This window comes from Indicator indicator, unplaced genomic scaffold, assembly GCF_027791375.1.
Source record: "Indicator indicator isolate 239-I01 unplaced genomic scaffold, UM_Iind_1.1 iindUn_scaffold_64, whole genome shotgun sequence".
Taxonomy (NCBI): Eukaryota; Metazoa; Chordata; class Aves; order Piciformes; family Indicatoridae; genus Indicator; species Indicator indicator.
The window spans coordinates 95,935-121,877 of NW_026539195.1; the positions used below are offsets into that span (position 1 = coordinate 95,935).

The 25,943-nt window shown below is 59.5% G+C and overlaps 1 protein-coding gene across 2 annotated transcripts; it reads left to right on the top strand.

The window, feature by feature from the left end:
* Positions 1-14: 14 nt before the first annotated feature.
* COPA (COPI coat complex subunit alpha) lies at positions 15-25,851 on the top strand. 2 transcript variants are annotated; one of them, XM_054398559.1, is made up of 33 exons: positions 15-54; positions 615-728; positions 1,669-1,742; positions 2,420-2,500; positions 2,783-2,859; positions 3,511-3,620; positions 5,520-5,629; positions 6,152-6,251; positions 6,377-6,512; positions 7,635-7,717; positions 8,213-8,363; positions 8,908-8,974; positions 9,097-9,172; positions 12,990-13,072; positions 13,815-13,954; positions 14,519-14,604; positions 14,931-15,117; positions 15,898-16,060; positions 16,642-16,788; positions 17,688-17,877; positions 17,996-18,091; positions 19,453-19,541; positions 19,955-20,078; positions 20,523-20,612; positions 20,702-20,811; positions 20,981-21,058; positions 21,208-21,276; positions 21,446-21,582; positions 22,489-22,675; positions 22,765-22,875; positions 23,462-23,623; positions 23,713-23,907; positions 25,258-25,851. In XM_054398559.1, exons 1-33 carry the CDS (start codon positions 15-17, stop codon positions 25,315-25,317), a joined length of 3,723 nt encoding a protein of 1,240 aa, XP_054254534.1. In that variant the 3' UTR covers positions 25,318-25,851. The 2 variants fall into 2 exon arrangements, with proteins under 2 accessions (XP_054254534.1, XP_054254535.1); XM_054398560.1 differs by having other exon boundaries at positions 14,979-15,117.
* The last annotated feature ends 92 nt before the right edge of the window (positions 25,852-25,943 follow it).

Genomic DNA, 25,943 nt, shown 5'->3' on the forward strand with positions numbered 1-25,943 from the left:
GGTGGCGAGGAGCGATGCTGACCAAGTTCGAGACTAAGTCGGCTCGGGTGAAAGGTAGCGCTGGGGCTGGGGGTGGGCTGGGAGGCTCTGGGAAGCGCGGGGAGGCTGCCCCTGGGGGTGGGGGTCCGACCGCAGCCGGCCCTGGGGGCTGTAGGCAAAGGCGGGGCCCAGGAGGGCGCTCAGGGCTCCTCCGGGCTCCTGGGGGTTGGCAAGGGGAGGTACTGGGACGGGCAGAGTGAAGTGGGGAAGAGTCCTGGGAATGGAAACTGACGGAGTTGCGGCGCCCTGAGCAGCGAAGGTTCCAAGTCTCCCAAGCAGGGGTGGGCAGTGGGAGGTGGGCTCACAGCTGGGTAAGCGCCGGCTGGGCCCCGGAAGACCTCGAGGTAAGGGAACGGTGAATTTCTGCAGTTAGGAGGGGCTCTGGTTCCTATGTAAGATTCAACTCATGCTTCACAAGGTCTGTAAGGCCCTTGGCATTGGCCTGCAACCCCCTGCTCCCTCCTGGCATTGTGCTAAACTTGTCCCTGCGTGGGCCTGCACTTTGCACCCCGGGTGGCAGAATCCACTTCTGGGACGAGAGGGGAGGCCTCAGCGTCGCGTCTGTGCCTCCACAGGGCTCAGCTTCCACCCCAAGAGGCCCTGGATCCTCACCAGCCTCCACAATGGAGTCATCCAACTGTGGGATTACCGCATGTGCACCCTCATCGACAAGTTCGATGAGCACGACGGTCAGTGGGCTGGGGGCTGCTGCTGGGGGAGCTCTGGGGTGCAGGAAGGAGGAAAGGAGGCTCTGCTGAAGTGCTGCTGAGGCTGCTTTGACTTCAGAGCCTCTCCTTTTGAGCCTGGGTTTCTTTGTTTGCTGGGAGCACTGCCTGCACGCTGCGGGGTTTGATTTATTCTGGTATGGAAATGAAGCTGCAAAAGAAGTTTGGGGGTTGGGTCCTCATCCCTGGAGGTGTTGGAAAGCTGCAGGGATGTGGTGCTGAGGGCTATGGTTTAGCACCAGCTGGGTAGGGAACAGTTGGAGTGGAAGAGCTTAGAACCATTAACTTTGGCAGGGAGCTTAGAGCTCATCTCTTCCAACCTCCCACCATGCCCAGGGACACCTCTCAGCTGGACTCAGCTGCTCAGGGCCTCATCCAGCCTGGCCTTGAACACCCCCAGGCAGGAGGCAGCCACAGCCTCCCTGGACAGCCTGTGCCAGGCTCTCCCCACCATGGTACTGAAGAACTTCTCCCTCAGCTCCACTCTGACCCTGCTCTCCCTGAGCACCAAACCTTGGCCTGTCCCAGACCCCCTCATGCAAATCCCTCTGCAGCCTTCCTGGAGGCTCCATTCAGGTCCTGGCAGGAATCTCTAAGGCCTCCCTGGAGCCTTCTCCTCTCCAGGCTGCCCAAGCCCAGCTCCCTCAGCCTGTCCTCATGGCAGAGCTGCTCCAGCCCTTGGATCTTTTCTGACCAAACCAATTCTCTGACCCTGTCCAAGGGGCCTGGATGTCTCCTGGTGGGGTAGCTGCAAGCATGTTGGAAAGGAATGAGTTTGGGAATAGGAGCTCAGAGGGTTAGGTGCTGGGAAGCTCTCAGTTTAGCAGCAGAGCAGCTGTGGGTTGGAGTCTCCAAGTGCCCTGCAGCCCTCTTGCTGTGCCAAACCTGCTCTTGCTCTTGGCAGGACCTGTCCGGGGCATTGATTTCCACAAGCAGCAGCCTCTGTTTGTGTCTGGAGGTGATGATTACAAAATAAAGGTAAGAGCTGAGCTCTCCTCTGCCAGGCAGCAGCCGAGGGAGGGAAGCTGGAGGTAAAACTGATTAAAAGAGGAGCAAGAGGCTGGGTGGGAGGGAAACAGTGTTTGGGAGTGGGGATTCTGCTCTTGCAGGGGAGTCAGAGCTGAGTGCAGGGAGCTGGAGCCTCCTGGTAGGTTGTGTGAGGAACACATCTGCAGGGGGTGGGCAGAGGCTTGAGGGTGAACTGAAGCTGTGAGGATGTGCCCCAAACAATCTGGCAGGTGGTGGTGCACATCCCAGGATCCCAGCCTGCATTGGAAGGGACCTCTGGGGAGCACCTCCTGCACCCCCTGCTGCAGCAGGGCACCCACAGCAGCTTGCCCAGGGAGGGTTGGAAGCTCTCCACAACCTCTCTGGGCAGCCTGCTCCAGGGGCTCTGAACCCTCTAAGCCAAGAAGTTTCTCCTGAGGGAACCTCCTGGGCTCCACTTTGTGCCCCTTGGCCTGGGCACCACTCAGCAGATGCCAGCCCCAGGCTCTTGCCCCCCAGCCTTTAGCTCTTGCTGAGCATTGCTCAGATGCCCTCTGGGGCTGCTCTGCTCCAGGCTCTCAGCCTTTTGCTCCTCCCAGAGCTGCTCCAGGCCCCTCAGCACCCTCCAGTGCCCTCCTGATGTCCTCTCCCTGCCCTGTCCCCTGCAGGTCTGGAACTACAAACTGCGTCGCTGCCTCTTCACCCTCCTGGGCCACTTGGACTACATCCGGACCACCTTCTTCCACCATGTGAGCTCCACCCCTTCCTCCCCCTCCCCCCATTCCCTGCTCCCACTCTGGGTGTGGAAGGGAACCTCTTTGGCTTCCCTGGGTGGGGATCTGTGCTCAGGACACTCTGCAGGAGCTGCTGCTCGGAGATGTGCTGCAGCTGTGGTGGCCTTGAGGGGTGTGAGAGGCAGAAACTCAGCCTGCAGGGTCTTAAAGTGGGCAGAGGGGGAAATGCCAGGTGGGGAGGGAATGTCTGGAGAGGGGGGAATTAAAGTCCTCTCTGGAATGTTTTGTCTCTTTTAGGAATATCCCTGGATCCTGAGTGCCTCTGATGACCAAACCATCAGGGTTTGGAACTGGCAGTCCAGAACTTGTGTTTGGTAAACTCAGTGGTGGCTTCAAAGCAGAACAGCAGAGGCTTGGGGGGGGTCTTGGGGAACAGCTCTGAAGCCCTCAGCACAGACAGGGACCTAGGGGAGCAGGGCCAGAGGAGGCCACAGCAATGCTGGCAGGGCTGGAAGCCCTCTGCTGGGAGGCCAGGCTGGGAGAGTGCAGCCTGGAGAGGAGAAGGCTCCAGGGAGACCTTCTGGAGCCCTTCCAGGGCTGAGCAGAAAGCTGGGGACAGAGTTTGGAGCAGGGCCTGTGGTGGCAGGACAAGGGGAGGGCTGGGTTGGAAGTGCAAGAGGGAGATGGAGAGTGGAGAGAAGGAGGAATTGGTGGTGCTGAGGGTGGGCAGAGCCTGGCCCAGGCTGCCCAGAGAGGTGGGAGATGCCCCCTGGCTGGCACCAGCCCAGCTCAGGTTGTCTGGGGCTGTGAGCAGCCTGCTCTGGTTGGGGCTGTCCCTGCTGGAGGCTTGCTTTGAAGGTCCCTTCCATGCTACACCACTTTTGGGGTCCATAGCTCTTGAGGAGCAGCATTTAGCAACCTCCTGCTCTTCAGCTTCCTTCCTGAGGCTGAGCTGAGAGCTGCTGGGGTGGATTTTTGAGGTGGGTTTGATCTTCAGAGGCTGTTCTCTGTCCTTCCTCCTGCAGTGTGCTGACAGGACACAACCACTATGTGATGTGTGCCCAGTTCCACCCCTCTGAGGACCTGGTGGTGTCAGCCAGCCTGGACCAGACTGTGCGAGTTTGGGACATCTCTGGTGAGCCCAGGGGGTGCCCAGGGGGTGCCCAGTGCCAAAGCTCTCCTCAAAACTGCAGTGGCAGAAAGCCAGAGGGGAAGGGAAGGGAGGATCTGGTCTGAGAGCAGGAGGAGAGCCTGGCTGGAGGAACCTCAGGCAGAGAACTCAAAGCTCTCTGTGTCTGGGCAGCTGCTGCTCCTCCTCTCAGCTGCCATCAAGCTGAAGGATGTTGGAGGCCACCAGAAATGATCTCAGTGCTGCAGCAGCTCTGCTGTGAGGCCAGGCTGAGATTGGAGCTGCTTCAGCCTGGGGAAGGCTTCAGGGAAGCTGGGGAAGGGGCTGGAGAGCTGGGGAGGAGCAGCTGAGGGAGCTGGGGGTGTTCAGCCTAGGGAAGAGGAGGCTGAGGGGAGACCTTCTGGCTCTGTGCAGCTCCCTGAGGGGAGGCTGGAGCCAGCTGGGGTTGGGCTCTGCTCCCTAGTATCAGATGGTAGAATGAGAGGAAATGGCCTCAGTCTGCCCCTGAGGGCAGGTTCAGCTTGGCCATGAGGAACAATTTCTGCCCCTTGAGGCTTGGCCAGGCCTGGCCCAGGCTGCCCAGGGGCAGTGGTGGAGTCTCCATCCCTGGAGAGGTCTCCAAGCCCTGGAGCTGTGGTGCTGAGGGCTTGGTGGTGCTGGGGCAGTGCTGGGTTCAGGCTTGGACTCCAGGATCTTAAAGATCTCTTCCAACCCAAACAATTCCATGACCCCTGAGTGGTGGGAAGCAGGTTGGGTTCCTGGTGCTGGTGGTTTCCTCATGGAGCAATCCAGAACCCCCTGAGCTGCAGCTCTCCAGCTCTCCCTGTTGCAGAGTGGCTTGGATGTGCTGCACACATTCAGCTGTGTCACCAGCAGGGGCTTGGGGACAGGAGGGGCTGGTGGTGATTTAAAAGCTGTCCCCTCTTTGTTAGTGCCAGCCTGGGGAGCTGAGCAGCTCTGCTGCCAGCAAGCTTTGCTTTGCTGCTGCATCCCCCCCCCCCAGCCTCTCTCAGCAGAGCTCCAAGCTGCCAAATTGGTTTGGAGATGGCACAGCCCTGGCTCGTTTGGTTTTGGTTTTTGTTGTTGTTGTTGTTTCCTCCTCCCCTGGTTCCTGTGCTGAGGGGGGTGGAGATGTGCTGAGGTATTGACTCAGCTGCCACTGCAGGCAGGCACCACTCTGAGAGCTGGGGCTGGCTGGGGAATGGATCCAAAGCAGCATTTCCACCCCCCACTTTGTCCCCTAAAGTGACTTTTTGTCCTTCAGCTGGGCTTGCTCTGGCTGCAGCAGCCTCCAGGGGTGGGTGAGAGCCTGGCTTTGGCTGCTGGCTCTGCAGATGACCCCAGGCAGGCAGAGCAGCTCTGGCTGTGCAGCCCTCGCTCTGCTGGGGCCTCACAGCTCCTGCTGACAGCTGAGGGCTTTGGTGCAGCAGGGATGGGGAGCAGGGATGGGGACAGGCTGCTGAGCAGGGCCTGTGGTGGCAGGACAAAGTGGGGATGGGTTGGAAGTGCAAGAGGGAGATGGAGAGTGGAGAGAAGGAGGAATTGGTGGTGTTGAGGGTGGGCAGAGCCTGGCCCAGGCTGCCCAGAGGGGTGGGAGATGCCCCCTGGCTGGCACCAGCCCAGCTCAGCCTGTTTGGGGCTCTGGCTGGGGCTGTCCCTGCTGGCTGCAGGGGGTTGGACTGGGTGAGCTTTGAAGATGCCTTCAACCCAACCCAGTCCATGAATCTAGAAAGGGAAGGGGAAAGGGCAGGAGGCTTCTCACCCTCCATGCTCCCAATCCCTACCTGAAGCTGTGCGGAAGCAGCCCAGGAGAGCACCCAGCAGGCTGATAAGCTAAAAACATTGCCTTGAGGACACCAGGCTGGCTTTCTTCACCTTGCTTCTCTTTCTTCTCTCCTCCCCAAGGGCTCAGGAAGAAGAACCTCTCCCCTGGAGCTGTGGAGTCAGATGTCAGGGGGATAACAGGAGTGGACCTGTTTGGCACCACGGACGCGGTGGTGAAGCACGTCCTGGAGGTAGGGCTCAGGGCACCCCCAAGCACCACAGCTCCAGGGCCTGGCAACTCCTCCAGGGATGGGGACTCCACCACTGCCCCTGGGCAGCCTGGGCCAGGCCTGGACAAGCCTGAAGGGGCAGAAATTGTTCCTCATGGCCAAGCTGAACCTCCCCTGGGGCAACCTGAGGCCATTTCCTCTTGTTCCTTGGCAGAAGAGCCCAACCCCAGCTGGCTCCAGCCTCCTTTCAGGGAGCTGTAGAGAGCCAGAAGGTCTCTCCTCAGCCTCCTTTTCTGCATGCTGAACACCCTCAGGCCCTCAGCTGCTCCTCCCCAGCCCTGTTCCCTGCTAGCTTGTGCAGGACCTTTGCTCAGTCCGACGCCTCCGATCTGGAGCTGGTTGTGCCCTGAGCAGCCTGCTCGAGGCAGGGGACTCAGAACTGGATGATGTTGAAGGTCCCTTCTCAGCCAACCCATTCAGTCCTTTGTTGCCTTGCCCTCTGCTGGTGCCATTCAGTCCCCAAGGCTCTGCTCTTGCCCCCAGGGCCATGACCGTGGGGTCAACTGGGCTGCCTTCCACCCCACCATGCCCCTCATCGTCTCGGGGGCTGACGACCGGCAGGTGAAGATCTGGAGGATGAACGGTGAGGAGCCTGACCTGCAGGAGCAGCTGGGCAGGCCAGAAAGGATCCCCTCCAGTACCTGAAGGGGGAGCCTGCAGGGAAGGACCTTGTGACCAAGGCTCCTTCTTTGCCATTTCTGGGGGCAGAATCCAAGGCCTGGGAGGTGGACACCTGTCGGGGGCACTACAACAACGTCTCCTGCGCCGTCTTCCACCCGCGGCAGGAACTGATCCTCAGCAACTCTGAGGACAAAAGCATCAGGGTCTGGGACATGTCCAAACGGTGAGGGCATGGCCAGCAGCTGCCTGCTCCTGGGGGAGACCCTCTGGATGGTCTGGAGCTGCTCTGGGAGCAGCTGGGCAGTGGAGGAGGAGGGAACGGGAGCAGGGCATGGGAGGAGGAGGGAACAGGAGCAGGGCATGGGAGGAGGAGGAGGGGACAGAAGGAGGAGGGCATAGGAGGAGGGCACAGGAGGAACAGGGCATGGGAGGAGAAAGGCATAGGAGGAACAGAGCATGGGAGAAGGAGGGCACAGGAGGAACAGAGCATGGGAGAAGGAGGGCACAGGAGGAACAGGGGCATGGGAGGAGGAGAAGGGCACAGGAGGAATAGGGCATGGGAGGAGGAGAAGGGCACAGGAGGAGCAGGGCATGGGAGGAGGAGAAGGGCACAGGAGGAGCAGGGCATGGGAGAAGGAGAAGGGCACAGAAGGAATAGGGCATGGGAGGAGGAGAAGGGCACAGGAGGAGGGCACAGGAGGAACAGGGCATGGGAGAAGGAGAAGGGCGCAGGAGGAGCAGGGCATGGGAGGAGGAGCAGGGCATGGGAGAAGGAGGAGGGCACAGGAGGAGCAGGGCATGGGAGGAGGAGGAGGGCACAGGAGCAGGGCATGGAGAGGAGGCACGGAGGACAGGCATGGGAGGAGGAGGAGGGCACAGGAGGAGCAAGGCATGGGAGGAGGAGGAGGGCACAGGAGGAGCAGGGCATGGGAGGAGGAGGAGGGCACAGGAGGAAGAGGGCATGGGAGGAGGAGGAGGACACAGGAGGAAGAGGGCATGGGAGGAGGAGGAGGGCACAGGAGGAAGAGGGCATGGGAGGAGGAGGGCACAGGAGGAGCAGGGCATGGCAGAAGCCACTGAGGTTCTCCAAAGATCAAAGCTGGCCAGTTCAGGTCTCCCTCCCTCCTCTCTGTCCCTGTGGCACACACAGAGCTTGGTCACTGGGCACATGCAGGAGGTTTGAGCTGCCACTGCAAATCTGTTAAAGCAGAAGATTTTGTCTGGCAGAAGGCTTGGAAGTGGTGGTTTGAACCTGCTGGGGCGTGCTCTGTGTGGCACAGCCTGGGGTCTGCTCTCTGGGAGCTGAGCTTTGTGCCCAGTTCCCACTTGGTTCCTTCCCCTCCAGCACCGGGGTCCAGACCTTCCGGCGTGACCATGACCGGTTCTGGGTGCTGGCTGCTCACCCCAACCTCAACCTCTTTGCTGCAGGTAACACAAGAGGTCCAACCTCCCCCTCCCCTGCAACATCTCGAGGCTTGGGAAGCCCTCCAGGGGTGGAGACTCCACCACTGCCCTGGGCAGCCTGGGCCAGGCCTGGCCAAGCCTCAAGGGGCAGAAATTCTTCAGGTCCATCAAGGGCAACTTGAGGCCATCTCCTCTTGTCCTGTCCCTTGTTCCTTGGCAGAAGAGCCCAGCCCCCACATGGCTCCACCTCCTCTCAGGGAGCTGTAGAGAGCCATGAGGTCTCCTCTCAGCCTCCTCTTCCCCAGGCTGAACACCCCCAAGCCCCCCAGCCCCTTCCCCACCTTCCTTGCCCTTCCCTTGCCCTTCCCCACCCCTTCAACGTCCTCCTCGGAGCGCGGTGCCCAAAGCCAACCCCGGGGATTTGAGGTGCAGCCTCCTCAGTGCCAGGTCCAGGAGGGGCAAATGCCTGCCCTGGGCCTGCTGGCTGAAGGTGCTGTGAGGTCCTCCTGCTCTCCTCAGGCCACGATGGGGGCATGATAGTGTTCAAGCTGGAGCGGGAGCGCCCTGCCTACGCCGTGCACGGCAACCTGCTCTACTACGTCAAGGATCGCTTCCTGCGCCAGCTGGACTTCAACAGCTCCAAGGATGTGGCTGTCATGCAGCTCAGGAGGTAGGGCCTGGGTGCCCATGGTGCTGCCAGGCTCCTGGACCCCCCCTCTGCAGTCCTTTGGTTGTGTTCTCCTGCCTCAGTCCGGCTGGTTCCACCCTGATGGGGACCTGGCGGTGCCAGGAGGGGGCCAGGCTCTGCTCAGGGGGCACTGGCTGCAATCTGGAGCCCTGCAGGTTCCACCTCCACGTGAGGAGAAGCTTCCTTGGTGTGAGGAGCCCTGGAGCAGGCTGCCCAGAGAGGTTGTGGAGTCTCTTTCTCTGGAGGCTTTCAAGACCCACCTGGAGGAGGTCCTCTGTGACCTGCCCTGGGTGACCCTGCTCTGGCAGGGGGCTTGGACTGGAGGATCTCTGGAGGTCATTTCCAACCCTACCATTCTCTGACTCCACAGGAAGGCTGGGGAGGGGCTGTTCAGAAGGGCCTGTGGCAGCAGGCTGAGGGGCAGGCCCAGCTGCCTCAGCCCTATCCTCACAGCAGAGCTGCTCCAGCCCTTGGCCTGTTTGTGGCCTCCTCTGGACTTCACCTTTCTCTTTTCTCCACCCTGCAGTGGCTCCAAGTTCCCTGTGTTCAACATGTCCTACAACCCTGCTGAGAATGCTGTCCTGCTCTGCACTGTGAGTCCCTGCTGCTGCCTCCTGTGCTGCACAGCCTCCTGCAGGGCTGTGGGCAGCAGCTCTGGCGAGTCCTCTCCCAAGGTAACCTTTGGGTTTTTGTCTCCCCCACCCCACTCCTGCAGCGAGCCAGCAACCTGGAGAACAGCACCTACGACCTCTACACCATCCCCAAGGATGCTGACTCCCAGAACCCTGATGGTAGGCACCTGGCATCTTACACAGGCACAGAGGCAGGGGGAAGGGACCCTTGAAGGTCGTTTTCTCCAACCCCACTGCAGTCAGCAGGGACATCTCCAGCTAGAGCTGGTTGGCTTTGGTCCTACTTGTTCCATCTCCAACTAGATCTACTTGATTTTGTTCCACCTACTCCATTTCCCCCTAGATCAGGTAGGTTTGGGTCCTGTTTCATCCATCTCCAACTGGATCAGGTTGGTTTTAGCCTACCTCCAGCTAGATGAGGTTGGTTTCGGTCCTGCTTTCTCCATCTCCCCCTAGATCAGGTTTGGTTTGGCCCCATTTACTCCATCTGCACCTAGATCAGGTTGTTTTTAGTCTCTCCCAACTAGATCAGGTTGGGTTTGGTCCTGTTTTCTCCATCTCCCCCTAGATCAGGTTAGTTTTAGTCCCATTTTCTCCCTCTCCCCCTAGATCAGGTTGCTTTTGGTCCTGTTTTCTCCCTCTCCCCCTAGATCAGGTTGCTTTTGGTCCTGTTTTCTCCATCTCCCCTAGATCAGGTTGCTTTTGGTCCTGTTTTCTCCATCTCCCCCTAGATCAGGTTGTTTTAGTCCCTGTTTTCTCCCTCTCCCCCTAGATCAGGTTGCTTTTGGTCCTGTTTTCTCCATCTCCCCCTAGATCAGGTTGCTTTTGGTCCTGTTTTCTCCCTCTCCCCCTAGATCAGGTTGCTTTTGGTCCTGTTTTCTCCCTCTCCCCCTAGATCAGGTTGCTTTTGGTCCTGTTTTCTCCCTCTCCCCCTAGATCAGGTTGCTTTTGGTCCTGTTTTCTCCCTCTCCCCCTAGATCAGGTTGCTTTTGGTCCTGTTTTCTCCCTCTCCCCCTAGATCAGGTTGCTTTTGGTCCTGTTTTCTCCCTCTCCCCCTAGATCAGGTTGCTTTTGGTCCTGTTTTCTCCATCTCCCCCTAGATCAGGTTAGTTTTGGTCCTGTTTTCTCCCTCTCCCCTTAGATCAGGTTGCTTTTGGTCCTGTTTTCTCCCTCTCCCCCTAGATCAGGTTGCTTTTGGTCCTGTTTTCTCCCTCTCCCCCTAGATCAGGTTGCTTTTGGTCCTGTTTTCTCCCTCTCCCCCTAGATCAGGTTGCTTTTGGTCCTGTTTTCTCCATCTCCCCTAGATCAGGTTGCTTTTGGTCCTGTTTTCTCCCTCTCCCCCTAGATCAGGTTGCTTTTGGTCCTGTTTTCTCCATCTCCCCCTAGATCAGGTTGCTTTTGGTCCTGTTTTCTCCATCTCCCCCTAGATCAGGTTGCTTTTGGTCCTGTTTTCTCCCTCTCCCCCTAGATCAGGTTGCTTTTGGTCCTGTTTTCTCCCTCTCCCCCTAGATCAGGTTGCTTTTGGTCCTGTTTTCTCCCTCTCCCCCTAGATCAGGTTGCTTTTGGTCCCGTTTTCTCCCTCTCCCCCTAGATCAGGTTGCTTTTGGTCCCGTTTTCTCCATCTGCCCCTAGATCAGGTTGCTTTTGGTCCTGTTTTCTCCCTCTCCCCCTAGATCAGGTTGCTTTTGGTCCTGTTTTCTCCCTCTCCCCCTAGATCAGGTTGCTTTTGGTCCTGTTTTCTCCCTCTCCCCCTAGATCAGGTTGCTTTTGGTCCTGTTTTCTCCCTCTCCCCTTAGATCTGGTTGCTTTTGGTCCTGTTTTCTCCATCTCCCCCTAGATCAGGTTGCTTTTGGTCCTGTTTTCTCCCTCTCCCCCTAGATCAGGTTGCTTTTGGTCCTGTTTTCTCCCTCTCCCCCTAGATCAGGTTGCTTTTGGTCCTGTTTTCTCCCTCTCCCCTTAGATCAGGTTGCTTTTGGTCCTGTTTTCTCCCTCTCCCCCTAGATCAGGTTGCTTTTGGTCCTGTTTTCTCCATCTCCCCCTAGATCAGGTTGCTTTTGGTCCTGTTTTCTCCATCTCCCCTTAGATCAGGTTGCTTTTGGTCCTGTTTTCTCCATCTCCCCTTAGATCAGGTTGCTTTTGGTCCTGTTTTCTCCATCTCCCCCTAGATCAGGTTGCTTTTGGTCCTGTTTTCTCCATCTCCCCTTAGATCTGGTTGCCTTCATTCCCATTTACTCCAAACCAAAGCAGTGTCTGGAGAGCTCCAAGCTTTCCATGCACCCAACCTGCCTCCCCAGCCCCCACTGATCCTCAGGGGTGTTTCTTGCTCCATGGCACTGCCCTGCCCCCTCTCCCACCTCCCTCTCTCTGCCATTTTCAAGCCTTTCATTTCTCTCAGCCTCTCCTTGGACTCTTCTCCCTCTTTCCCATTGGCCCCTGCAGCACCCCCAGCATTTGGCAACCTTCCCTCCTCTCTCCATCACCCTGCACTGACTTGAAAAATTCATTTCATCCCAAACTTTTACTGCCACAAATCTATATTTTATAATCCTCTTATTAGGAATTTTTTTTTCCCTCCTCCCCCTGTTCCCTTCTGACCCAGCAGGCAGCTGTCAGCAGAGATGAATTTCCACCAAAGATGAGGATTTTGTTGTGATTTTTTCTTTTTTTTTTCCCCCCCTCTGCTTGAAAAGTGGCTGTAAAAGTGACAGCCCTGAGCTGCCAGCAGCCATTCTTCCTCCCAGCAAAATTCCACATCACTTTGGTGCAATTTACAAGGGGGGAAGCTTGATTTAGAGGGGAGAAAAAAAGCCACCAACCCCAAACCCTCCTCCTCCTCATCATCATAACTCTTCTCTCCTCAACTCTCAATTCCATTTGGGATCTGAAACTCCAGCTGCTTCCTCCTGCCTCTGTCAGCAGGGCTGTAAAGGGTTTGGAATGAGGGGGAGGTGATGGAAGGGGGGGACTGGGAGCCAGCTTGCTGGCTGCTGGGTTTTACTGGTGGTTCTGGGTCTAATGAAAGGAAGATTTCTTTGCTGAGCAGCATGGTCCAGAGCAGGTGGGTTTAGGGGAGAGAAAGCTTTTGAGGGGCTTGGTACAGATTAAATGTGGCTGAATCTATTCCAGATGCTTGGTTTGAGACCTTCAGAGCTGATTTATGGAATCCTAGAATGGCTCAGGGTGGAAGGGAGCTCAGAGATCATCTGCTCCGAGCCCCTGCCATGGGCAGAGACCCCTCTCAGCTAGACTCAGCTGCTCAAGGCCTCATCCAGCCTGGCCTTGGACACCTCCAGGGAGGAGGCAGCCACAGCCTCCCTGGGCAGCCTCTTCAGAGTCTCACTGTGAAGAATTTCTTCCTAATCTCCAGTCTCAATCTCCCCTCCTCAAGCTTCAACTCAGTCCTTCTCATCCAGTCCCTACAAGCCCTTCTCAAAAGTCCCTTCCTGGCTTTCTTGTAGTCCCCTTCAGGTACTGGAAGGAGGTCCAAAAGAACAGAGAAGAATCCAGGGGGACCTTAGAGCTGCCTGCCAGTACCTGAAGGGATCCTCCAGGAAGGCTGCAGAGGGACTTTGCATGAGGGGGTCTGAGACAGGCCAAGGGGGAAGGGTTTGGAGCTGAGGCAGAGCAGGGTTAGAGTGGAGCTGAGGGAGGAGTTCTGCAGTACCAGGGTGAGGAGACTCTGGAGAGAGAGGCTGTGGCTGCCTGGGGCTGTTCAGGGCCAGGTTGGATGAGAGGTGTTGGTTGAGAGGGGTCCCTGCCCATGGCAGGGGCTCAGAGCAGATAACCTCTGAGCTCCCTTCCCACCCAAACCATCCCCGGGCGACTCCTGTGTGGGGCTGAGGGGAATGAGGCTTGGGCACAGCCCTCAGGGCTGTTAACCAGGGCTTGGTAGGCTGCAGCTGCAGAGCAGCCCAGAGGGGCTCAGCCCCCTGAAGCTGCCAGGGATGTGATGTCTGTGCCTGCTCTCTGCCCCCAGCCCCCGAGGGGAAGCGCTCCTCAGGCCTCACTGCCGTCTGGGTGGCTCGGAACCGCTTCGCCGTGCTGGACCGAATGCACTCGGTGAGTGCAGGCTGCCTGGGGCTGGCAGGGGGCTGCTGCTGCTGCCACAGGCACTGGCAGCTCTGGGGAAAGGGATCTGGGAGTGCTGGAGGAGAACAGCATCACCAGGAGCCAGCAAGGTGCCCCCGTGGCCAAGGAGGAACCCCAAGGGGCTGCTGGGGGCGTTCAGTGGGCAGCAGGGCAAGGGAGGTTCTGCTGCCCCTCTGCTCTGCCCTGCTGAGGACACCTCTGGGGTGCTGGGGCTGGGCTCCCCAGTTGCAGAGGGACTGGGAGCTACTGGGGAGGGGACAGGAAAGGGCAGGGACACCTCTCACCAGCCCAGGTTGCTCAAGGTTCCATCTAGCCTAGCCTTGAACCACCCCAGGCAGGAGGCAGCCACAGCCTCCCTGAGCAGCCTCTGCCAGAGTCTGCAGAACTTCTCCCTCAGCTCCAGTCCAACCCTGCCCTCCCCCAGCTCCAAATCCTTTCCCTTTGGCCTGTCTCAGACACCCTCATGCAAAGTCCCTCTGCAGCCTTTCTGTAGGATCCCTCCAGGTCCTGGGAGGCAGCTCCAAGGTCCCCCTGGAGCCCCTGCCCAAGCCCAGCTCCCTCAGCCCCTCCTCACTCCCAGCAGAGCTGCTCCAGCTCTTGGCTCCCAGGATTTCAGCTCTGCAAATCTTCTGAGCCCAACCACTCCACAGCTTTCCTCACAGAGGCTGCCTGACTGCCCTGTGCTCTTCCCTTTCCCCTCTTCCCATGGCAGATCCTCATCAAGAACCTGAAGAATGAGATCACCAAGAAGGTTCAGGTGCCAAACTGTGATGAGATTTTCTATGCTGGCACTGGGAACCTGCTGCTGAGGGATGCTGACTCCATCACCCTCTTCGACGTGCAGCAGAAGAGGTAAGGCTCAGCCTGCTGGGAGCTGCTTTCCTGGCCCTAATCCTGCTGCTCTGTGGCCTCCAGGGATGAGGAGGAGCTATGAATGCTCTCCAAAATCCCAGCCTCAGCTGCTGGCTGCCTCGGATGGATCCAAGGCACGGCGAGCAGAGAGCCAAGGTGGCAGCTCTGCAGCAGGCACCCTGCCAGCTGCCAGGGGGAGATGGCTGCCAGGGCCTGGCAAGTCCTGGCACTGCAGAGCTGGGTGCTGTGAAACAGCAGAGAATGGCTTAGGGACCTCAGAGACCTGCTCCAGCCCCCACCAAGGGCAGGGACACCTCTCAGCTGGACTCTGCTGCTCTGCTGTCTCATCCAGCCTGGCCTTGAGCACCCCCAGGGAGGAGGCAGCCACAGCCTCTCTCTCCAGAGTCTCCTCACCCCAGAGGGGCTCAGCTCTGCCTCGTGGTTTTGTAGCTCTAGGAAGTAAAAGGAGGCTGCAGAACATCTGGAGACTGGGGTTGGGTGGCTTGGAGCTCCTGAGCTCACTGTGAAGGGTCAGCTCTCAGCTCTCTGATGTCCCCCCCCCAGGACCCTGGCTTCAGTCAAGATCTCCAAGGTGAAATATGTCATCTGGTCTGCTGACATGTCCCACGTGGCTCTGCTGGCCAAGCATGGTAAGGGCTGGGGACCCCTCCCCCAAATCCCAGGGCACAGCAGCTCCTGCCTTGGCAGGCAGCAGAGAGGCCCTGCTGGAGAAACCACTCAGGGAAGGGCACCTGGAGGCACTCAGGGGTGGGCTCTGCCTCCCTGTCTCTCACAGCCCCCTCCCTGTAAGCCTCTAAAGCTTTGTGTAGCCCTCAGGATGCTCCAACTCCTCCCTTCCAGCAAACAAAGGGCAGATGGTGGCAGTTCAGTGCTGGCTGCCATCATCTCCTCAGTGCCTGACACTGAGTCAAGGCTCTGCTGCTGGGGCCCTGGGTTGGAGGCAGCTGTGGAGCAGTGGAGCCTGCCCTGGCTGCTCCTCACTCCTGCTGCCTTTGCTCTGCAGCCATCATGATCTGCAACAGGAAGCTGGAGTCCCTCTGCAACATCCATGAGAACATCAGGGTCAAGAGTGGGGCCTGGGATGAGAGTGGAGTCTTCATCTACACCACCAGCAACCACATCAAATATGCTGTCACCACTGGGTGAGTCTGGGGGCCCTGCCCCAAGGCCTCCTGCAGTCTGCTCAGAGCTTCTGTGGCAGGGCCCAGAGCTGGGGCTTCTGAAATGGCTCTTGGAGGACAGCATGGAGCCACCCTGCCTGCCCTGGCACCCCTGCATGGTGGGAAGGGACCTCTGGAGAGCATCTCCTGCTGCACCCCCCCTGCTCCAGCAGGGCACCCACAGCAGCTTGCCCAGGGAGGGTTGGGAGCTCTCCACACGAGGAGACTCCAAAGAGCCTGCTCCAGGGCTCTGAACCTCACACCAAGGAAGTTTCTTCTCCTCCTCCTCAGCTGGTACCTCCTGGGCTCCACTTTGTGCCCCTTGCCCTTGCAGACCCTTGGAGCCTGCTTGGCTGTGGGGGCACTTGCTGGCTCCTGGGCACCTTGTCCCCCAGGTCCTTCTCTATGGAGCTGCTCTCCAGCAGCTCCCCCCCTGCCCTGTCCTGCTGCAGGAGGTTGTCCCTCCCCAGGGGCAGGACCTTCCACTTGCCCTGCTTGAACCTCAGGAGCCTGGCCAGCCCTGCTTGAACCTCAGGAGCCTGGCCAGCCCTGCTTGAACCTCAGGAGCCTGGCCAGCCCTGCTTGCTGCCCCCTGCTCACCAGGATGCCCTCCCTGCTCCTGCTGCCTGCCCACTTCCTCAGGCTGGGGTTTGCCTTTCCCATGCAGAAGCCAGAGAGGCTTCTGTGGGAGGGGGAGGGGCTGCAGCCCTGCCGGTGCCTGGTGGTGAGAGCTGTGCCACACTGTGGCCTGTCCTGGCACAGGGACCATGGCATCATCCGCACCCTGGACCTGCCCATCTACGTCACCCGGGTGAAGGGCAACAACGTCTACTGCCTGGACAGGGAGTGCAGGCCCAGGGTGCTCACCATCGACCCCACCGAGTTCAAATTCAAGCTGGCTCTGATCAACAGGAAGTATGATGAGGTGAAGAGACCTGAGAGCCCTGGCTCCTCCCTCCCCCCCTCCCCCGGCTTCTCCCTCCCCCCCAGGCTCCACCCTCTTTCCCCCCCTGGCTCCCCCCTCCCTCTTTCCCCCCCTGGCTCCCCCCTCCCTCTTTCCCCCCCTGGCTCCCCCCTCCCTCTTTCCCCCCCCTGGCTCCCCCCTCCCTCTTTCCCCCCCCTGGCTCCCCCCTCCCTCTTTCCCCCCCCTGGCTCCCCCCTCCCTCTTTCCCCCCCCTGGCTCCCCCCTCCCTCTTTCCCCCCCTGGCTCCCCCCTCCCTCTTTCCCCCCCTGGCTCCCCCCTCCCTCCCGAGGTTCCACTCTCCTTCCCTCCCTCCCCGGCTCCTCCTTCCCTCCCCCATCTCTGAAGGTGAATCCCAGCATGGTGCAGTTGGGAAGGGACCACTGCAGATCATCTCCTGCACCCCCCCTGCTCCAGCAGCCTGCCCAGGGGAGGTTGGAAGCTCTCCACACCAGGAGACTCCACTCCACAACCTCTGTGGGCTCAGCACCCTCCCAGGAAGGGAAGTTGTGGTGAGGTTGAGTGCCTGGGGCTGGTCCTGGCAGGTGCTGCACATGGTGAGGAATGCCAAGCTCGTGGGGCAGTCCATCATTGCCTACCTGCAGAAGAAAGGGTACCCAGAGGTGGCTCTGCACTTTGTCAAGGACGAGAAGACTCGGTTCAGCCTGGCCCTGGAGTGTGGCAACATCGAGGTGAGGTTGGCAGGTGGTGCTCTGAGGGTCTTTGGATCCAGCCAGGGGGCATCTCCTACCTCTCTCTGGGCAGCCTGGGCCAGGCTCTGCCCACCCTTGGCACCACCAATTCCTCCTCTCCACTCTCCATCTCCCTCTTGCACTTCCAACCCATCCCTCCCCTTGTCCTACCACCACAGGCCCTGCTCCAAACTCTGTCCCCAGCTTTCTGCTCAGCTCTGGAAGGGCTCCAGAAGGTCTCCCTGGAGCCTTCTCCTCTCCAGGCTGAACTCCCCCAACTCTCCCAGCCTGGCCTCCCAGCAGAGGGCTTCCAGCCCTGCCAGCATTGCTGTGCCCTCCTCTGGCCCTGCTCCAAAGGGAAGAAGATGTAGTTGGGGGTGGCAGAGCTGAGGATGCCAACAGCCCTGCCAAGGCCCTCAGCCAAGGGATGCTTTAGTGCAGTGATCCTTGGTGGTGATGGAATCTGCAGCACAGGAGGTTCCACCTCAACACAAGGAGGAACTTCTTTACTGTAAGGGTCACAGAGCACTGGGACAGGCTCCCCAGAGGGGTTGTGGAGTCTCCTTCTCTGGAGACTTCCAAGGCCCTTCTGGATGTGTTCCTCTGTGACCTGAGCTGGATTGTGAGGTCCTGCTCTGGCAGGGGGGTTGGACTCAATTGATCTCTTTGGGTCCCTTCCAACCCCTGACATCCTGTGCATCCTGGTCTGGGCTGGAAGGAGCCTTCAAGCTCACCTCATGGTCAGGGACACCTCCTGCCAGCCCAGGCTGCTCAAGACCCCTTCCAGCCTATCCCTGAGCCCCTCCCATCCCGGAGCCTAATCCCAACCTTTCCACCACCGAGAGAAGCCTGCAGAGAAAACTCCTCCAAGCCTTCACTGGCTCCTTTCTCTCTATCAGATTGCTCTGGAAGCAGCCAAAGCTCTGGATGACAAAAACTGCTGGGAGAAGCTGGGGGAGGTGGCCCTGCTGCAGGGCAACCACCAGATTGTGGAGATGTGCTACCAGCGCACCAAGAACTTCGACAAACTCTCCTTCCTCTACCTCCTCACCGGCAACCTGGAGAAGCTGCGCAAGATGATGAAGATTGGTGAGTGCCAGGCTGCTGGCCACGAGATCAGAGCAGCCAGGGGGGCATGAGGGGCATCCTGGGGCAGGTGGAAGAGCAGCCAAGCTGTGAGGAGCGACCTCTCCCTCTTGCTTTTCAGCTGAGATCCGCAAGGACATGAGTGGACACTACCAGAACGCTCTGTACCTGGGAGACGTGGCAGAGAGAGTCAGGATCCTGAAGAACTGTGGGCAGAGTGAGTCAGAGAGCCAGGGAATGGCTTGGGTTGGAAGGGTCAGCCAGTTCCAATCCCCCTGGGACACCTCCCACCAGCCCAGGTTGCTCAAGGAACTCACAGAATGGTTTGGGCTGGAAGGGGCCTCAAAGGTCATCCAGTTCCAACCCCCCTGGGGCACTTCCACCAGCCAGTGTCAGGCCCAGATGGTTGGTTGAAGGCCTCAAGGCCATTCCACCCCCTGGGCACTCACCAGCCAGGTTGCTCAGGCTCAGATGGTTTGGGTTGGAAGGGCCTCAAAGATCAGCCAGTTCCAACCCCCCTGGGACACCTCCACCAGCCCAGATTGCTCAGGGCACTCATGGAATGGTTTGGGTTGGAAGGTGCCTCAAAGATCAGCCAGTTCCAACCCCTCTGGGACACCTCCACCAGCCCAGGTTGTTCAAGGCACTCACAGAGTGGTTTGGGTTGGAAGGAACCTCAAAGATCAGCCAGTTCCAACCCCCCTTGGACACCTCCCACCAGCCCAGATTGCTCAGGGCACTCACAGAATGGTTTGGGTTGGAAGGGACCTCAAAGATCAGCCAGTTCCAACCCCCCTGGGGCACCTCCCACCAGCCCAGATTGCTCAGGGCACTCATGGAATGGTTTGGGCTGGAAGGGGCCTCAAAGATCAGCCAGTTCCAACCCCCCTGGGACACCTCCCACCAGCCCAGGTTGCTCAAGGCACTCACAGAGTGGTTTGGGTTGGAAGGGGCCTCAAAGATCAGCCAGTTCCAACCCCCCTTGGACACCTCCCACCAGCCCAGGTTGTTCAAGGAACTCACAGAATGGTTTGGGTTGGAAGGGGCCTCAAAGATCAGCCAGTTCCAACCCCCGTGCCATGGGTTGGAAGTGGATGATCTTCAACCTTCCACCAGTCCAGGCTGCTCAAGGCCTCATCTAACTTGGCCTTGAACCCCTCCTGGGAGGGGGCAGCCACACTCTCCCCTGGGCAACCTGTTCCAGGCTCTCCCCACCCTCACTCTAAAGAATTTCTCAACCTAGGACATGTCCCTGTGGGCTGGGTTGAGGCTGGGGAGGTCATTGGGATGGTCACAAATTCCTGGAGGCAGGGCAGCACAATCCTTCAGCTGAGAAGCTCAAAGCAGATGAGCAGGAAGTAGCTTAGGAGCTAGGAAGCAGCTTCCAGGGGCCCTGAGGCCACTGCAGAGCAGGTTCAGATGATCAGCTGCAGTCCCACATCCAGTCCCCCCCACCCAAGGAGTGCTTCTGCCCCTTGGGGTGCTGCTGGTGAGGGACAGTGTGGCCATGCCTGGAGGTGTGAGAAGTTTTGCTCCTCCAGGCCCTAGTGAAGAGCCCTCCCTGGTGTCTCCTTGCAGAGTCCTTGGCCTACCTGACAGCTGCAACTCATGGGCTGGATGAGGAAGCTGAGAGCCTGAAGGAAACCTTTGATCCTGAGAAGGAAACGGTGAGGAACCTGCCCAGGGCTCCCTCCTCCCTGGGAGCACCTGGGGAAGGTGCCAGTGGGACCTGCTGCTAGTGACAGCTCCCTTCTGGGAGGGAAGAGCCATCCCCATCCCAGGCACTGCTGAGCTCAGAGTCCCAGCATGGAGGGGTGGGAAGGGACCTCTGGAGATCATCTCCTGCAGCCCCCTGCTCCAGCAGGGCACCCACAGCAGCTGCCCAGGGGGGGTTGGAGACTCTCCACACCAGGAGACTCCACAGCTTCTCCGGGCAGCCTCCAGCAGCCTCACACCAAACAGCTTTCTCCTCCTGCTTTTCTTAGGCTTGAGGCCCTCTCCACCAGCTGAAGATGGGAAGCTCAAGGGTTGGGATTTTCCTTGAGTGGCCTTTAACTGTTTCCTTCTCCTCTCTGCTCAGATTCCAGACATTGACCACAATGCCAAACTGCTGCAGCCTCCTGCTCCTGTCATGCCTCTGGATACCAACTGGCCCCTGCTGACTGTCTCCAAGGGCTTCTTTGAAGGAACCATTGCTAGCAAAGGTTTGTGCCTGGAGGAGCTGCATGCAGCTGGGCAAAGGCTTTTGTCTCCATGGCTCCTGAGTTGTTGCTGGAGGCCTCAGCCCTGCTGTGTGTCCCTGGCAGGGCTTGGAATCCAGCTGGGCACTTGGTGAGGTGGGTCAGGCTCTTCTCCCAGAGAAAAGGAACAGGAGGAGAGGAAATGGCCTCAAGTTTTGCCCCAGGGGAGGTTCAGGTTGGCCATGAGGAACAATTTCTGCCCCTTCAGGCTTGGCCAGGCCTGGCCCAGGCTGCTCAGGGCAGTGGTGGAGTCTCCATCCCTGGAGAGGTCTCAAAGCTCTGGAGCTGTGGTGCTGAGGGCTTGGTGGTGCTGGGGCAGTGCTGGGCTCAGGCTTGGACTCAATGATCTCCAAAGTCTTCTCCAGGCTCAAGAGTTCCATGCAGTGAAGGCTTCTTCCCTCTCTGCAGGCAAAGGAGGTGCCCTGGCTGCTGACATTGACATTGACACTGTGGGCACTGAGGGCTGGGGAGAGGATGCAGAGCTGCAGCTGGATGAAGGTGAGAGGACCCCAGAGCTGCTCTGGAGGAGCTCTGCTCTGTGTCTGTGTGAGAGCCCTGAGAGCCTCCCCCCTGCCCTCTCCCTGCAGATGGCTTTGTGGATGCTGGAGAAGGCTTTGGAGAGGAAGGCCTGGTGAAGGGGCAGGAAGAAGGAGGTGGATGGGAGGTGGAAGAAGATTTGGATCTTCCCCCTGAACTGGTAAGAGGCTTCCTAAGGAGCCCAGCTGCAGCTGTTGGGAAGGCAAAGACAGCTCCTGGTGGTGCTGGGGGTGGTGTGGGCAATGTCTTCTGGGCTGCAGAGGTTTGGTCAGCACAGCTCTGGCTGCTGGCAGCTTCCCCACTCACCACTGCTCTCTGTGTTCCCCCAGGATGTTCCTGCTGGCCCTGCAGGAGCAGCAGAGGATGGATTCTTTGTGCCACCCACCAAGGGCACCAGCCCAGCTCAGGTAGTGGCACAAGTCTGGGGTTGTCTCCTCCTTGTCCTGGGAGTTCTTCTCGTGGGCTCTGCCCTGTGAGCACAGCAGAGGAGCTGTGCATGGGGGGCTGTGGTGGTGAGGACAGAAGTGGCTGCAGCTCCACACTTCCTTCTCTCTAGGTGTGGTGCAACAACTCTCAGCTCCCTGTTGACCACATCCTGGCAGGCTCCTTTGAGACAGCCATGAGGGTAGGTGCCCCCTGGAGCTGCCAGCTCCCTTCTGCCCAGTCTGAAGCTGGGCTTTGAGGCCTTCCCTGGAGCCACTGCTGCCTCTGGCTGTGAAACCAGAGCTGCTCTCATCCGGGGGCTTGGCCTTTGCCCCAGGCTGTGTCTCAGCAGATCCCTGTGTCTCTTGCAGCTGCTCCATGACCAGGTTGGGGTAACAAACTTTGGTCCCTACAAGCAGCTGTTCCTGCAGACCTATGCCAGGGGCCGCAGCACCTACCAGGCCCTGCCCTCCCTGCCTGCCCTCTATGGCTACCCTCACCGCAACTGGTAAGCAGCTGCCTGGGCTTCTGCCTCTGCTCCCTGCCTTCTGCCTCCCAGACTCACACAATTCCAGCATGGAGGGCTTGGAAGGGACCTCTGGGGGTCATCTCCCCCAGCCCCCCTGCTCCAGCAGGGCACCCACAGCAGCTTGCCCAGGGGCACAATGCCAAGGGGGGGTTGGGAGCTCTCCACACCAGGAGACTCCACAACCTCTCTGGGCAGCCTGCTCCAAGGGCTCTGAACCCTCCAAGGCAAGAAGTTTCTCCTGATGGAACCTCCTGGGCTCCACTTTGTGCCTTTTGTCCCTTGACCTGGCCCTGGGCACCACTCAGCAGAGTCTGGCCCCAGCCTCCTGCCCCCCAGCCTCTAGCCCTTGCTGAGCTTTGCTCAGATCCCCTCTGGGGATGCTCTTCTGCAGGCTCTCAGGACCCTGTGACAGCCTGGTCAGAGATGTCTCCTCTGTCACCTTCCTGTCTGCTGGGTGGAAGTGGGGAACATTGCCTCTGCAGTGGAGCTTCCCTGCTGCCTGCTCTTGGCTTCAAAGCTGTCTCAGCTCCTCCACGTTTTGGAGGGCCCTGAGCCGGGGGGAGCAGCTGAGATGCTGTCCCCCAGCACCTCTGACAAAGCTGCTCTGAGGCATCTCAAGCCACCCCCTGAGGGGTTTCTACAGTGATGTCCAGAAGGCTTTGTAGAAAAAGGAGGCTGGGCTGCTGCAGAGGGAGCTGGGCAGGGTGGGTGGCAGGATGATGGCAGCCCAGAGGTCTTCTGTGCCAAGCTGATGGCAGAGGAACCCAGCAGGAGCCTGGGAAGGTTTCGGACAAGCTGCAGTCCAGCTGGCTGTGGTCTGTGTGTCCTGCTGGGCTCTGCAGTGGTCCTGTTTGTCCCCCCCCAACCCCACTTTGGTGCCCTCAGGAAGGAAGGTGGCCTGAAGAATGCCCTCCCTGCTGTTGGGCTGAAGCTCAACGACCTGATCCAGCGCCTGCAGCTCTGCTACCAGCTCACCACCGCCGGCAAGTTCGAGGAGGCCGTGGAGAAGTTCCGCTCCATCCTGCTCAGTGTGCCCCTGCTGGTGGTGGACAACAAGCAGGAGATTGCTGAGGTGAGAGGCAGACCCCTGGGAGTCTGTTGTTTTGCCTTCCTCCTTGGGCAGGAGGCTGAAGGCCTGACCCTTGTCTCCCTCCCTGGAAGGCTCAGCAGCTGATTGCCATTTGCCGTGAGTACATCGTGGGGCTCTCCATGGAGATCGAGAGGAAGAAGCTGCCCAAGGAGACCCTGGAGCAGCAGAAGAGAATCTGTGAGGTACAGAAGCTCTGGCACTGGGAGGGAGGTGAAGGAGAAGTGGCCTTTGGGTTTGAAAAGGGATTGGGAATGCTGAGTTCTGCCTGGAGAAAAGGAGGCTGAGAGGAGACCTCCTGGCTTGATACAGATCCCTGAAAGGAGCTTGGAGCCAGGTGGGGTTGGGCTCTTATGCCAAGAGAAGAGGACACAACCTCAGGTTGCCCCAGGGGAGGCTCAGCTTGGCCATGAGGAACAATTTCTGCCCCTTGAGCCTTGTCCAGGCCTGGCCCAGGCTGCCCAGGGGCAGTGGTGGAGTCCCTCTCCCTCGAGGGCTTCCCAAGCCCTGGAGCTGTGGTGCTGAGGGCCATGGCTTGGGGGTGCCCTGGCAGTGCTGTGGACCATGGCTTGGTGATGCCCTGGCAATGCTGGGTGTAGGATTGGGACCTCCATGGTCTCCAAAGATCTCTTCCAGCCAGAAGGATTCTGTGATTCCACCACTCCCTCCCTCAGGGCAAGGATCACCTGGGGAGGGATCCTGGCAGTGTGTTGAGGGCCGTGCAGCCCTGCTGGTGCTGGTGGTGACCTTGTCTCTTGCCCCCTGGCACAGATGGCAGCCTACTTCACCCACTCCAACCTGCAGCCTGTGCACATGATCCTGGTGCTGCGCACTGCCCTCAACCTCTTCTTCAAGCTGAAGAACTTCAAGACTGCTGCGACCTTTGCCCGGCGCCTGCTGGAGCTGGGGCCGAAGCCTGAGGTGGCTCAGCAGGTACAGCCCTGAGCCCTAGGGATCTGCTGAGCTCAGCTCCCTCCTGGGGCTGCTTCTCAGCTGCTCCTCTCCCTGCTGCTCCTTGCCAGACCCGCAAGATCCTCTCAGCCTGTGAGAAGAACCCCAGTGACAGCCACCAGCTGAGCTATGACATGCACAACCCCTTCGACATCTGTGCTGCCTCCTACCGCCCCATCTACCGCGGCAAGCCCCTGGAGAGGTGTCCCCTGAGTGGGGCCTGCTACTGCCCCGAGTTCCACGGCCAGATCTGCAGAGTCACCACGGTGAGAGGGGCTCCAGCCTCCCCTCCAGAGCTTCCCCTCCAGCAGCCTCCCCTCCAGAGCTTCCCCTCCAGACTCCTTTTGGAGCTTCCCCTCCAGACCCCCTTTGGAGCTTCCCCTCCAGACCCCTTTCGGAGCTTCCCCTCCAGACCCCCTTTGGAGCTTCCCCTCCAGACCCCTTTTGGAGCTTCCCCTCCAGACCCCTTTTGGAGCTTCCCCTCCAGACCCCCTTTGGAGCTTCCCCTCCAGACCCCCTTTGGAGCTTCCCCTCCAGACCCCCTTTGGAGCTTCCCCTCCAGACCCCCTTTGGAGCTTCCCCTCCAGACCCCCTTTGGAGCTTCCCCTCCAGACCCCCTTTGGAGCTTCCCCTCCAGACCCCCTTTGGAGCTTCCCCTCCAGACCCCCTTTGGAGCTTCCCCTCCAGACCCCCTTTGGAGCTTCCCCTCCAGACCCCCTTTGGAGCTTCCCCTCCAGACCCCCTTTGGAGCTTCCCCTCCAGACCCCCTTTGGAGCTTCCCCTCCAGACCCCCTTTGGAGCTTCCCCTCCAGACCCCCTTTGGAGCTTCCCCTCCAGACCCCCTTTGGAGCTTCCCCTCCAGACCCCCTTTGGAGCTTCCCCTCCAGACCCCCTTTGGAGCTTCCCCTCCAGACCCCCTTTGGAGCTTCCCCTCCAGACCCCCTTTGGAGCTTCCCCTCCAGACCCCCTTTGGAGCTTCCCCTCCAGACCCCCTTTGGAGCTTCCCCTCCAGACCCCCTTTGGAGCTTCCCCTCCAGACCCCCTTTGGAGCTTCCCCTCCAGACCCCCTTTGGAGCTTCCCCTCCAGACCCCCTTTGGAGCTTCCCCTCCAGACCCCCTTTGGAGCTTCCCCTCCAGACCCCCTTTGGAGCTTCCCCTCCAGACCCCCTTTGGAGCTTCCCCTCCAGACCCCCCTCCAGACCCCTCCAGCCGCTTTCCCCACCCAGATCCCCTCCAGCAGCTTCCCCACTGCTTGCCCCAGACTTGACTCAAACCCTGTGCCAAGTTCAGTGCCAGAGGACCTGGGATGGGAGGTTGGAACCGTTTGGGACTTGGGAATTATGGTGGAGAGCAGCCCTGAGGAGAAGGTCCTCAGGTGCTGGGGGGTGAGGAGCTGGCACTGAGTGCTGCCAGCCCCAGCTGTGCCCTGCTGCCTCTGGGTGACCTCTGAAGGTCTCTTCCCACCCAGACCAGTCTGGGATTCTAATTTGAGTGCTTCCTGCAGGCAGTGACTCTGCAGCCTGCACCCCTGAGACATGTCTGGGCTGGGCAGGCTGCAGCAGGGCTGGGCAGGGCTGGGCACTTGGGTTCCTGACCCATCTCCTTTTGCTCCCCAGGTGACAGAGATTGGCAAGGATGTCCTGGGGCTGAGGATCAGTCCCCTCCAGTTCCGCTAGGACCAGCCTGGCCGGGCAGGGAACCTCCCTCAGCTCCCACCAGGGTGGAAACCTTCCCCTCCCAGCTTCCACTCTTGGTGTCTTCACCCTAGCCATGCCCAGGCCCTGCCCTCCCTGCTCTTCCCCACCCAGGAATGCTCTTAGCTGCTGCCACGTAGTTGTCAGTTGTGCTGCTGCCTCCAGCCCCCATGGAAGAGTCTCCCCCAGGCCCTGTGATCTCTCTTGTCCTTGCCAGGGGCTGAGTCTGGCTTTTGCCAAGCCCCACAGCAAGCTCTGCAGGACCTGTTTGAGAGGCAGCAGCTGCCTCAGAGCCTTCAGTGCTGGGCTCCTGGAAGAAGACCTCCAAGCCCTGCTGAGCCTGCCCAAGAGGAGGAGCTGAGCCTGGCCCTCCCCAGGAGCATGGCACTGGCTGCAGCTGAGGTTGTCCCTGCTTGGGGCCAGCTCTGCTGCCTCCTGAAGGGCCAGGAGAGCAACTCAAGCTTCTGGTGCTGCTGTGGAGTTGTTGTTGTTATGTTTTGTGTCCCCCAACTAATCAACTTCCCCTGAATAAAGGCCCCTGCCCACCCTGCTCCTCCTGCTTTGGGGCTCACTTGGGTCTTGCTGAGGCAGAAGAGATTCAGTTTTCA